This window comes from Amborella trichopoda, chromosome 2 (assembly GCF_054954075.1).
Source record: "Amborella trichopoda isolate Santa Cruz 75 chromosome 2, AtrichopodaSantaCruz75HAP2 v2.0, whole genome shotgun sequence".
Lineage (NCBI taxonomy): Eukaryota > Viridiplantae > Streptophyta > Magnoliopsida > Amborellales > Amborellaceae > Amborella > Amborella trichopoda.
The window spans coordinates 27,816,531-27,830,959 of NC_142337.1; the positions used below are offsets into that span (position 1 = coordinate 27,816,531).

The 14,429-nt window shown below is 35.7% G+C and overlaps 1 protein-coding gene across 6 annotated transcripts in view; it reads right to left on the reverse strand.

The window, feature by feature from the left end:
• The window catches only part of CEST (death domain associated protein), a 49,045-nt gene extending 47,357 nt beyond the window's left edge, over positions 1-1,688 (reverse strand). For all 6 annotated transcript variants that reach the window (XR_016050524.1, XR_966408.3, XR_016050523.1 and 3 more), the window contains exons 1-2: positions 1,388-1,688; positions 1,250-1,294 (exon numbers count right to left, since the gene is read on the reverse strand). Coding sequence is in view for 3 of the 6 variants with exons in the window: in XM_011622014.3 (XP_011620316.2) it covers positions 1,250-1,294; positions 1,388-1,675 (333 nt within the window). In the remaining 3 variants the exon portion in view is untranslated. The remainder of the gene's footprint in view (positions 1-1,249; positions 1,295-1,387) is intronic.
• Positions 1,689-14,429: the final 12,741 nt, after the last annotated feature.

Sequence of the window (14,429 nt, forward strand, 5' to 3'; positions counted from 1 at the left end):
ACTCCAGTAATAATCCTATATAGCATGAAATCTGGAAATGTTATCTCGCATGAAATCTTGGAAGTAGCACTAACACCATTAACCATCATATTCCAGAAATGGAATTCCCAGAAGGATGCCATACGGTCCCTTGTAAACACCCTGGAATTTATCGATGGATGCACCAGGAATCCATACAGAACACTAGCAGACCAACGTTTTGTCCATCCACGTTTTAAACCATCCAATGCACTCCCAAATTCTTCCGCACTTATCAGATGTTTTCAACCATATGAAGTTGTACTAACATTTTTGCCTATAGCAAAACATCTCAGAAATAGGTATGACTGAATGTTTGCCCGAGTAAACTTCCAGGATCATCTTTAGCCGCAGCAAAAAACTTGCAACAGCGGGGTTCGGAACATTTCCCGCAGTTACCTCCGAGTTCAGGTCATTTTCTCCCTTGTTTCAAACTAAAGGCCTTTGCAAGGGTTCCTAAAGTAAACTGAAAACGTTCAACACAGAGAAGCACATATTTACATGTTATGAGTGTACATACATATCTATGGATGTATGTATACATCCAGTAGTGTTTTATGCTGTTGCAAATAGACACCTATGATGATTTTAATTTGAGGAATAGCTAATCACCATCTCACCAAGCTAACATATTAAAAGGTTCAAAGGATTGCAGAAAGCACCACTAGAACTGTTACGGTTCATCACATTATAACTTGTGTTGTTCAAATACTCTATGTATAGAGAGCGAGAGAGATGTTTGAACGAATGGTGGCCGTTCTACAGTAATCCAAGCTTAAAAAAGGTGTAGACGGACTAACAATGAAATAAAACCTGAAAGTAGTTCTGTGGTAAGAAATATCTCCTTGTAAATTCAACCCACGGGGTCAAGATAAAAACATTGGGCACAGAGGAGCAAGAATGTGTGCAAAACTAATGGAAGCCAAGGTCCAAGAGGTTATTGCCATAACTGAAATTCCGAATTTGAATTCCATTTAACCCAACGAACCAACTATCCATTTTGACGGGCACAATCTGCTCATCTTCGTTTAACTCTTACAAACCAACCAAATGAGACCGCGATTGGAGACAACGCTATGAAGAAGATAATATGGAATAAAGAATACATAAACAGTTCACATTTGCTTGAAATTTTCAGAACGTACAAAAGTTTCTGATAACTAAGCTTCAGGCACCTAACAATCAACGGCATAAATGTAGTGAACAAACAAAAAGGGTTCTAAGTTCATACTTCACTGAAAAGCATGTCTCTGTTTTTCCGCAGAAGCTCCAACACCTAATCAAAGAAACCCAAACGATATTCTGTATAAAAGCCAGAAGATTGAGAGGTCCAACAAACAAAACACAACTCAACTGGTTAGAGAGAGACCCGTTTGATTTGCTCAACGTATTGAAGGTCCTGGTCGTCGTTTACTTCTTGGGGTTGGGCAGTAGGAGCTCGCAGTTGGATGTCTTGCTCGCCCCGTTGCGCATGTGTGGAGAGAGAGAGGAAGTTGGAGGAGGAGCGAGAGAGAAAGATTGAGGTGAAAGAAAGAGAGTTGGAGGATGGCCATCTCAATACTGGCTTTGGCCTGGGGTAGAGGATGGGGCGCCCTCCGCCACTCCACACTGCGCAACCCCAACCTGCTGCCGCTGCCGCTGCCGCTGCCATTGCCATTCACCCCTTGAGAGCCATCCTCCGCAGCCTAAGATATCATTTGCAAGTTTGTCTTGTTCTCCCAAAAGAGGTTTGAGTAAAAATAGGGACTTTTACTAACGAGCACGGACACTATGCTCCGTAAGTTACTTTAGGCAGGAGTATAACCACTACGACGGTTTTTCAATTTGAAATTCTGAACCACTTGATAATTATTAAATATTTATTTCAATAAAAAAATTGAAATTTAAGTCTTACAGCATTTTAAATCTTATTATCAAAAAATTGGATGGTCTTTATTAAATCTCTTGACATTATTTTTTTAATAGAAGGTACAATTAAGGTTTTTTATAATTCAAATTAATCTTTGAATTGAAGAGGTCACATCTCCAAATTTTGAGGTCCTAAAATTAAGTCTTGGTAGGTCTTTTTCGAGGAAGTAAATGGTCATATCTTTTGGCCTTACTAATAAGGGAAAGTAACGTAACCATTCTTTAGGGATATTTAAAGAAGGGTGAGGTGCACATCTTACACTATACAAGTAAGAGACACTTCTAAATTTTGGGAAACATGTAGTTCTAGTGTCAAAAACCTTATGATGGCTTGAAAATGAAAGTTGGACTATGTGATCAAACACAGCGTAAATTAATTTTTTTTTTTTTATTTTATTCTTACATCGTTAAGACTACTCACAATGTCCAATTACAAACAAATAACTCTTGAAATAAATAAATAAAAGAAATGAAACATGGTTCTCACTTGCTACTACTATTTAATACAATTCCTTAAATCAAAACATTAACTCACTTTTTTATGGGAATAGAAAAGCTCAACACAAATATAAAATTTAAAGAAGTAAAATTGTGGGAGATTACCTCAACCGGGCTTAGTACGCCTCACGCTGAGTCTCCTCTCGATGGTGCTCGGGATCTATGATCGGTCTTTTGATTATCTTACTTATGGTAAAACCCTCTCAATATCATGTGGATCTCGATCTAGAACCAACTACCTAAGGCATTAATGTATTAGTCTTGCCTAAGCCCCCTTGGCTTGGTCTTTAGAGATGAGAGATGGAAATAAAAAAGAGAGAGGGAGAGATCCACTAGCTAGAAGATCCTCCTTTTTGCTATCCACAAACAATCAATCCAAGAAGCTAGGGTCGTGCCCTTTTTTGAACCCAAGAGAGATCGGCTAAGTTGGAGAGCTACTAGGTTTGAGTGTGCCCTTTAGAAAGCTTAGGGAGAGAGATGATGCTCTAGGTCGGGGCATACCCCCTTTAGATAGAACTTAGAGAGATAATTTTGGGAGAGAGAAGAGATGTATATATTTAGTAAGGGAGGAGAGTCCCTTTTATAGATTTTATTTGCCTTAGGATTTGTCATATTTAGTGAAATCAAATATTGACCATCGATATAGGGAGACTTGTGAGGTGAGAGATGTGAATCATCTATTCCTTTGATCCACGATCAAGATTCCAAAAAATGTGTTAGAATTTTATCCTCCATTTTTTAAATATATTCCCATCAAATATTTAGATAAGAAAAATATTTCTCGTATTTTCTCATTTAGTAGATATTCATTCATTATTTCTTGAATCAAACAATCTTGATATACAAGACTTTCAAAAAATTCAATAATTGAATTCGTTGTACAAGTTGGCTTCATCTAAAAGTAGAAAGCCAACTAACATGAAATAACTATCACCGTATTTGGAGATTTAGTAATCCCCTATGGGTGGGGCGTCCGACCCTTTGGTGGCCTCTTATGGACCCTACCTAATTACCACAAGTGTTAAATGGGCATATATATTTTATGAAGGGTCCCATATAATTTTAGAAATATTTTATTTTGATTTTAGAATTTTAAATCTCATAGTTTATTTAAAACATTGGAAAATGACTTTATTTTAATTTATGAATTCAAATCACAAAAATAAAATGTCAAAATATTCACAAAAATTCAAATAAACATTTTAAAACTCATATAATATAAAATTAATAGAGGCAATTAAGTTTGATAGGAATCAAATCTGTCTAGGTCTAATAATTTATCAATGCACTGAAGCACTCCACCTTCAACTGCGGACTATGATCTACCTAGCTTTCTAAAACTGGCCCAGCAGTTCCCATGGTCTACAGTCCACTATAGGGGCTCGTGATTGGACCACCAAAGTTAACTAAAAAACTAGGAGACACAATTTTGATATGTGGATTTTAAGTTCTCCCCTAGAGACAAACCATGGTCCGTCAGACCATGATGCAACAACACCTCAATGGTGCATAGGGGTAATCTCTCGCACATGTATGCGTTCAACCCTCAATGGTGGATCACTATCTTAATATGGCTATCTATGTACATGCAATGATGAGGTTTTGTCACACCCCAAGAATTTACAATACTTTTATTCCTGAGATGTGACAGACAAAACATATATACATCTATTGATAGGACAAATTTACAGTGGCGAGGTCTTACAAAGTAAATAAAGAAAGCTAGTACAACAACAGTATCTTCCAAGGTTGATCTTGACTATCACTCAAAATGAATCCGCAGTTATCCTGGGAAAAAATGTTTACCATAGTTTGATGAGTTTGGCTACTCAGTAAGTGATCATCATAATCCTAAAAATAATCATGATTGAAAGATATCAATATTTTCCAAAATGAGATCTATTAACAGAAATGCATCAACAGTTTCAGTTTCAATAAATGCATAATTAAGTCTAATCCGAGTAATTGAAATGTTTATAACACTTTTAACGGCAGTACATAATTCAAAGGATTTCACAAAATACCCTACTGGCGTCCCAAGTAGGTCACCTATATACCCCATCAGCATCTTGATGGGTCCACTTAATCCCTATCGGCGTCGCAGATAGGTCCACTTAATCCCTGCAGGTCCATTTATACCTCACCGGCGTACCGGATGAGTCCACTTAATCCCTACCGGCGTCCCAGATAGGTCCACTTGTACCTCACCGGCGAACCGGATGAGTCCACTTGCATACTTAAATTATTTCTAAATCTCTTTAAACATTCGAAAGCAGCAATATCATGTACTCAACATATCACTGAAACCATTAATATGAATTTCACTTAAACCATTAATAACAGTCACTCTCTATAACATTTCAAAAATAACCAATCAAATATTTTGGGCTCAAATTTAGAAAGGTAGCAATTTGTAAAGGCATTCTAGCATAATTGCCAATTTAATATGTATAGAAAAACTCTTATAAAAATTCAAGAATACGGAATTATCACAATTTATGGAATATCAATTCACAAATAAACATTTCACAACAATACTATAATCAATTGAAAAAATGTCAATTTTTAAATAATAAGGCAGTCATTTGCACATGAATTTTACAATGTCTAAATATTCAAAACAGTAGAAAGAAATATCACAATTTTACTAAAAGCAGAAATATCACATTTATTTCTAACAATAGACAAGAAAAATAAATAAATTTATTTTTCTAATTTACAGCATTCAAAATTTCTAACATAGATAAAATATCACAATTTTTATTAAAAAGATTAATTTTCAAGATAATGAGGTCACGTGCGCATAAAATTTATCGCGCCTAAAATTCATGCTAATAAGCAGAAATAATTATTTCATTTTATTTTTAAAAAGAATGGATTATTTTTCGAGACAATGAGGTCACTTACACATAAAACTGATAAAATAAAGATTCTAGACGGAAATATCATTATTTATTAAAAATAGACTATTTTTCAGGAAGACGATGTCACTTACACATAAATGTTTGGGAGGGAGCTTCCGATAAAAAAATTCGGTTCGAGAGAGGAGTTCACTGTGTTTCGACCAGAGAGAGAGAGATCTCAAAATTTTGTTGTAGGGTGGGAGTGCTCACATCCCCTATTTAAATTCTTATAACGTATTATTATATTATTTTATTACGCTCTACCTCATACCTGAGGTGTTGCGTTAAAAGTCTGCTTTTAACGTACGAAAACCACATCCGCTAAAGGACGTTGCCAGTTGCAAGCAGGAAGCAAAAGCAAGCAAGCAAAACAGGCAAGCAAAAGTTAAACGAAGTAAAAGTTTTTGAAAATAGTGATGGTCCCCAAGGACCATCATACTCAAACAGACCATCACCTATTTAAAAGCATCTTTTCTCCCTTTTTTTTTTTTTTTTAATTTTAGGATTGTTACATTCTTCCCCCCTTAAAGAAATTTAGTCCTCTAAATTTGTGTACCTGATTACTGAAAAAGATAGGGGTATTTTTCTCTGATTTCGTCTTCTCGTTCCCAAGTCGACTCTTCTCTTGAATGGTACTGCCATAATACACGGACTAAAGGAATCTCCTTGTTACGCAACACTTGCTCCCTTCTATCCAGTATCAAAATTGGCTGCTCAATGAAGGATAGGTCCTTCCTGATCGGTAAAGGTTCATATTTTAAGATATGGGATGGGTCGGGCTGATATTTTTGTAGTGAAGATACATGAAAGACATTATGGACATTTGCCAATTCGGGTGGTAAGGCAAGTCTATAAGCGGCACCTCCAATTCTTTCCAGGATTTCAAATGGTCCGATGTAACGTGGGCTCAACTTTCCTTTCTTGCCGAATCTCATAATACCCTTTATTGGTGAGATTTTTAGGAAAACTCGATCACCTTCTTCAAATTCAAGATCTCTCCTTCGGTTATCGGCATAACTCTTTTGCCGACACTGAGCTGTCTTGAGCCTTTCACGAATTAATGTTATTTTATCTGTGGTTACCTGGACAATTTTGGGCCCCAAAAGCTTTCTTTCACCAACCTCGTCCTAACATATGGGTGACCTGCATTTCCTTCCATACAGGGCTTCATATGGTGCCATCTGAATACTGGCTTGGAAGCTATTATTATAAGCAAACTCAATCAGGGGTAAATGGTCATCCCAGCTTCCTGTAAGGTCAATAACACAGGCCCTCAGCATATCTTCTAAGATTTGGATGGTCCTCTCCGATTGTCCATCAGTTTGGGGGTGAAAGGCAGTACTAAAGGTGAGTCTCGTCCCCATGGCTGACTGTAGTCTAGCCCAAAATTTAAAAGTCAACCGAGTATCCCTGTCCGATACAATACTGACAGGAACTCCATGCAACCGCACTATTTCCTTAATGTACAGCTGAGCCAGTCGATCCAAAGTGTACGTCGTGCGAATCGGTAGAAAGTGGGCAGCTTTGGTTAACCGGTCCATAATGACCCAAATGCTATCATGTCTTGAATTTGTTCTAGGCAAGCCAGAGACAAAATCCATAGAGATGTGCTCCCATTTCCATTCTGGCACCGGTAAAGGCTGCAACAACCCAGCGGGCCTTTGATGTTCAGCTTTTACTTGCTGGCATGTTAGGCATTTAGACACAAATAGTGCTATCTCTTTTTTCATATTATTCCACCAAAAGGTTTTCTTCAGGTCCTGATACATTTTAATACTTCCGGGATGTATCGTATAACGAGAATGATGTGCTTCTTCTAAGATTGCTCTCTTTACACTCTCATCATTCGAGACACAAACCCGACTTTTGAATCTTAGCAAATCCTCACTACATATAGAGAATTCATCTCTCTTTCCTTGCTTCACCTCTTCTATAATTGTTATAAGCTGAGGGTCTTTCTTTTGTGCCAATCGAATCTGTTGGATTAGTTGGGGTTCCGCCTTAATATTGGCAATCATACTTACCACACCATTAATGGACGGAGTTGCATGTCAATCCACTATTTCTTCTAACAATCGCCTTTCTTGGATCATTAGATGAGCTAAGACTCCCGTAGATTTTCTACTTAGAGCGTCGGCCACAACGTTAGCTTTTCCTGAATGATAATGGATTGTACAATCATAATCTTTTAAGAAATCCATCCATCTTATCTGCCGCATATTTAAATCCTTCTGAGAGAAAAGGTATTTCAAACTCTTATGATCAGTGTATATTACGAATTGCTCACCATATAGATAATGCCTCCATATTTTCAAAGCGAATACTATTGCAGCTAGCTCCAAATCATGAATTGGATATTTTTTCTCATATTCTTTCAACTGTCTGGATGCATATGCCACTACTTTCCCATATTGCATTAATACACAACCCAAACCTTTATGTGAAGCATCACTATAAATCACAAATCCCCCACTCCCCTCAGGAATAGTTAAAATAGGTGCTGAAGTTAATCGAACTTTTAGTTCTTAAAAACTCTCATCACATTCACTTGTCCACTCAAATTTGACATTTTTCTGTGTCAATCGAGTCATTGGGATTGCGATTTCAAAAAATCCTTCTACAAATTTTCTGTAATATCCTGCCAATCCCAAAAAGCTTCGAACTTCAGTCACATTACTTGGTTGTTTCCAATTAACAACGGCTTCAACCTTTGAAGGATCAACTGATAGACCTTCTTTTGATATGACATGTCCTAAAAATGTCACTTGTTCAAGCCAAAATTCGCATTTACTAAGTTTGGCATACAATTTATTTTCTCTTAATATTTGCAATACCATTCTTACATGCTGCTCATGTTCCTTCTGATTCTTGGAATAAATTAAAATATCTTCGATGAATACCACAATAAATTTATCCAAAAAGGGCCTAAAGATTCGATTCATCAAATCCATAAATGCAGCCGGTGCATTAGTTAATCCAAAAGGCATAACTAAAAATTCATAATGGCCATACCTTGTTCTGAAAGCTGTCTTGAGTATATCTTCACCTTTAATCTTAAGCTGATGGTATCCAGATCTAAGATCAATTTTTTAAAACACTTGTGATCCTTGTGATTGATCAAATAAATCATCAATTCTAGGTAATGGATACTTATTTTTCACTGTCACTTGGTTCAACTGTCTATAATCAATACACAATCTCATAGTCCCATCTCTCTTTTTGATAAACAGTACTGGAGCACCTCAAGGTGACACACTGGGCTTGATAAACCCTTTATCTAATAATTCTTCCAATTGTTGTTTCAGTTCTTTAAGTTCTGCAGGAGCCATTCTGTAAGGTGCCTTAGAAATTGGTGCTACCCCTGGCAATAATTCAATGGAGAATTCAATTTCCCTGTCAGGCGGTAATCCTGGCAATTCTTCAGGAAAAACGTCGGGAAATTCTTGGATAATCGGAGTGGTATCCAAATTTATTTCTTCCTTCCTATCTTCTTTGATATAGGCAATAAAGCCTTGACACCCTTTTCGAAGGAGGCGATTAGCTCGAATACAAGAGATTAAATATGATGGAGAGTCTTCTTTGACACCATTGAAGTAAAATACTGGTTGATTCGGAATACTAAAGGTAACAATTTTCTTATAACAATCAATACTTGCATGGTATGCAGAAAGCCAATTCATGCCTAAGATTACATCAAAATCTTGAATTTCCAGGAGTATTAAATCAACCAACAGTTCCTTTTTTTCTATCTTTATTACACATGATTTGTACACTATATTGGTGTTAATTGAATCTCCCATCGGTGTGGCTACCTCTAGAATGTATTCTAATTGTTCTGGTTGTACCTTTAAGTGGCATGCAAAGTGTTGTGACATAAATGAATGAGTAGATCCAGGATCAATCAAAACATGAGCTACTTTTTGGAAGATAGTAAGAGTACCTTGGATCACTGATTTTGAGGCCTGAGCGTCTTGCTCGGTAATCGCAAATACTCTTCCCTTCATCTGAGGCTTTGGAGCTATCTCTCCCTGCTTTGAAGGCTGTTGTGTCTGTAAGCTAGGACATTGTTTAATCTGGTGTCCCAATTTTCCACATTTAAAACAGGCTCCGATATTCCAATAACAAGGGCTTGATCCATGATTTTTCCCACATTTTCTACATGTTTCTATTGGGCTTTGAAATGGCGAGGGCCTTGGCTTCTTGTTTGGCCTTTCAAACTGTTGTCGATTAGATGATGGGTCTAACATGACTGTTCTGATTTTTTGTCTTTTGGTAATCTTCAAAATCTTTTTCGACAATTTGGGCACGATCCACTATTTCAGCATAAGTTCTTAATTTCAAGACTGATATTCTGCTTCTAATAGCTGGCCTGAGACCCCTTTCAAATTTCTTCACCTTTCTTGCCTCATTGTTAATCATATGTGATGCAAACCTGGCCAATTCAGTAAACTTGGCCTCGTAGTGTGCTACTGTCTTATTTCCTTGGATTAATTCTAGAAATTCCATTTCTTTTTGGTCTCGAATAAAATCTGGGAAATACTTTTCATTAAATGCCTCTAGAAATACTTCCCAAGTCAAGGTTTTATTTTCTTTGACCAATACTCCTTTTGCCATTCGCCACCAGTGTTGTGCCTCACCTTCTAACATAAAAACTGCCAAGGCCACCTTCCTATCATCAGGACATTCCATAACCTCGAATATTTTTTCCAATTGCATAATCCATCCCTCGGCTTCCAGTGGGTTTACAGCACCATTAAAAGAAGGTGGGTTTAATTTCTTAAATTGTTCGATATTACTCCCACCATTTCCTGTAACTGACTGCCTGGGTGGATTGTTGTTTTCCATCTGATGTTGCATTACAGCAACCATATTTTCCAAGGCTTTGTGAATTCCTTCCATATTGGCTTCAGCCATTCTGGATCTTGACTTTATCCCGGTCTGTACATACAATAAATGTGATTTTAAGTACATTCTTTTTAAATTTCCTAAGGATCTTAAACCTATTGCTCTGATACCATAATTGTCACACCCCAAGAATTTACAATACTGTTATTCCTGAGATGTGACAGATAAAACATATATACATCTATTGGTAGAACAAATTTACAGTGGCGAGGTTTTACAAAGTAAATAAAGAAAGCTAGTACAACAACAGTATCTTCCAAGGTTGATCTTGACTATCACTCAAAATGAATCCGCAGTTATCCTGGAAAAAAATGTTTACCATAGTTTGATGAGTTTGGCTACTCAGTAAGTGATCATCATAATCCTAAAAATAATCATGATTGAAAGATATCAATATTTTCCAAAATGAGATCTATTAACAGAAATGCATCAACAGTTTCACTTTCAATAAATGCATAATTAAGTCTAATCCGAGTAATTGAAATGCTTATAACACTTTTAACGGCAGTACATAATTCAAAGGATTTCACAAAATACCCTACTGGCGTCCCAAGTAGGTCACCTATATACCCCATCAGCGTCCTGATGGGTCCACTTAATCCCTATCGACGTCCCAGATAGGTCCACTTAATCCCTGCAGGTCCACTTATATCTCACCGGGGTACCGGATGAGTCCACTTAATCCCTACCGGCGTCCCAGATAGGTCCACTTGTACCTCACCGGCGAACCGGATGAGTCCACTTGCATACTTAAATTATTTCTAAATCTCTTTAAACATTCGAAAGCAGCAATATCATGTACTCAACATATCACTGAAACCATTAATATGAATTTCACTTAAACCATTAATAACAGTCACTCTCTATAACACTTCAAAAATAACCAATCAAATATTTTGGGCTCAAATTTAGAAAGGTAGCAGTTTGTAAAGGCATTCTAGCATAATTGCCAATTTAATATGTATAGAAAAACTCTTATAAAAATTCAAGAATACGGAATTATCACAATTTATGGAATATCAATTCACAAATAAACATTTCACAACAATACTATAATCAATTGAAAAAATGTCAATTTTTAAATAATAAGGCAGTCATTTGCACATGAATTTTACAATGTCTAAATATTCAAAACAGTAGAAAGAAATATCACAATTTTACTAAAAGCAGAAATATCACATTTATTTCTAACAATAGACAAGAAAAATAAATAAATTTATTTTTCTAATTTACAGCATTCAAAATTTCTAACATAGATAAAATATCACAATTTTTATTAAAAAGATTAATTTTCAAGATAATGAGGTCACGTGCGCATAAAATTTATCGCGCCTAAAATTCATGCTAATAAGCAGAAATAATTATTTCATTTTATTTTTAAAAAGAATGGATTATTTTTCGAGACAATGAGGTCACTTACACATAAAACTGATAAAATAAAGATTCTAGACGGAAATATCACTATTTATTAAAAATAGACTATTTTTGAGGAAGACGATGTCACTTACACATAAATGTTTGGGAGGGAGCTTCCGATAAAAAAATTCGGTTCGAGAGAGGAGTTCACTGTGTTTCGACTAGAGAGAGAGAGATCTCAAAATTTTGTTTTAGGGTGGGAGTGCTCACATCCCCTATTTAAATTCTTATAACGTATTATTATATTATTTTATTACTCTCTACCTCATACCTGAGGTGTCGCGTTAAAAGTCTGCTTTTAACGTACGAAAACCACGTCCGCTAAAGGACGTTGCCAGCTGCAAGCAGGAAGCAAAAGCAAGCAAGCAAAACAGGCAAGCAAAAGTTAAATGAAGTAAAAGTTTTTGAAAATAGTGATGGTCCCTAAGGACCATCATACTCAAACAGACCATCACCTATTTAAAAGCAACTTTTCTCCCTTTTTTTTTTTTTTTTTTTAATTTTAGGATTGTTACAGGTTTAGCCCTTGCCTCTAAAGGCTATTCATTACAACGAGGGTCACACGGTCTCTCGGCTCTCATCCAAGTATACTCCAACCTCATCAATGGCTAACCCTCTTTGTTATATCTTTATGCCCAGGTACCTTGGGTTTTTTCAACTCGGCTGGCTTAGCACGTCGAGTCTAGTTCAAGTATCGGCAAATCACATTTGCCTGGTACGATCCATACGAGGACCACACTCACATTGAGTTCATGTTTCACTATTTAAAATGCTTATACAAGCTCTTATAATGCAAATCGAGTAGATTTATAAACACCTGAAGACCTTGTAAATAGACGGCCTAGATAACTTATTCCAAGGTAGATTCAAAATTATTATTTTTTTACATCTATACATTTAAAGGTCGATATGATTAATTCGAAGGTTTTTCAACTTTGGAACACTCTTTTCTACTAGATTTTTGAGGTGCACCTTACTTCTACAGTACATGGTTGCAACCTTATATAAATTTGTCTTTACTAATAAACAAAATTAGCGTAAATATTGTTTTAAAAGATAAAAATTATCTTCAAATCTTTTCAATTTACGTACAATTTTTTTTCCTTTTTTTTTTCCTCCGCGAAATGCTTCTCATTTGGAACTCTACGGTCTAGATAACTTATTCCAAGATAGATTCAATTTTTTTTTCTTTACATCTATACATCTAAAGGTCGATATGATAAATTGGAAGGTTTTGCAACTTTGGAACACTCTTTTCTATTGGATTTTTGAGGTGCACCTTACTTCTTGTAATGACCCTAAATTTTTGGAACTGAAAAAAAATAAAATAAAGTAATAATAATAATATAATAATTAATAGAGATTAATAAATAAAGTAAAGATTAATAAAATAAAAATAAACATAAGCATGAAGTGATGTATCATAAGATAGCATTATAAGAGGAAGATAGGTCTATAACTTTTAAGTGTCTAGATAGTTGTTTTTGTACCCTTCATATCAGCTTTGATCCTCCAATATTCATTGGTCAATAACTTATAATGTTTCTTGAAATATTTCAAAACAACAATTTGTTAAATATTTGGATGGTCCAAATTTATTTGGGTGGCCCTTAGGTCCACCTTTTTTTGCTTTTAATTTTTATGAGGAGGTTGGTTTTTACCACCTCTTACGTGGCATATTAAGTACCCCCATTTTATTTTCTATTGACACCTCTTAACTGAGGTGTTACAAAAGTCACTCTCTCTTATATATATGGATAACCCAGGTTATCGTTACGTACATGTATTCTTCAAATGTACATGAGAGGAGAAGAGTAGTTTTCATAAAGTTCATGTGCCATTGTTGCATCATCTTCTTTGTCTCTCTACCAACTTGTTGTATCAGGTAATTCTCAAATAGTACATAATAACACGACCCCCACTGCCACTTTCCCCTAACATCCCTTACCTTTCATTTTCTCTCTCCTCCCTCTTCTTCTCTCTACAACTATGATGATCCCCCTTGCTATTTATTCATGCATTCTCATCCCACACTCATAGCCTACTTCTTTTGTGCATTTTGTATTCGACTCACCTTAACTTTACTTGGGTCTCTCTCTTTATAACTCTACTCTCTCTCTCTCTCTCTCTATCTTATTCTTGTTGGAATCACTCCAAGTTTCAGAGAGTCACTTGGGTGTCTTTCTTTCTCCTTCTTCCCCCACATGAAGCTTATCAAAGTTTTCATCTCTCTTTCTACCTAAACACCCTCGATTCCAACTCTACTTCGGCAACGATAGTAACATATCCATCTGAGAGTGACATATAAGTAAGTGACTTCATTTTTCTTGTAAAATCATTATTTGAAAAATTGATATTCTGTAATATTCTCAGAGATATTTCTGAATTTAATTATAATATTTTCAGCATAAATTTTAGATATTGTAAGTGTTATGTGTAAGTGGCCTTACATTCCTGAAAAACAAGTGTTTAAAAATTTGGGTTTATGTGCTATAAGTTTTACGTGTTTCTGTAATGTGATTATTTGAAAATATTGTGAGTGTTATGTGCAAGTGTTATGCACAAGCGTTATGTGCAAGTGATTGCTATAAATTGCTTTCTGTGAATTCATGTTAATAATTTGAAAGATATTTTGAAAATGCAATATTATTGTTTCCTGATATCTACTACATTGATATATGACATACAATTGACATAATAATGTCTTTCGAGTTTATATGCATGGTAATATGACATAGTGATGTCCCTTGTGACTATATGTATAGTACAAATACTTGTGAT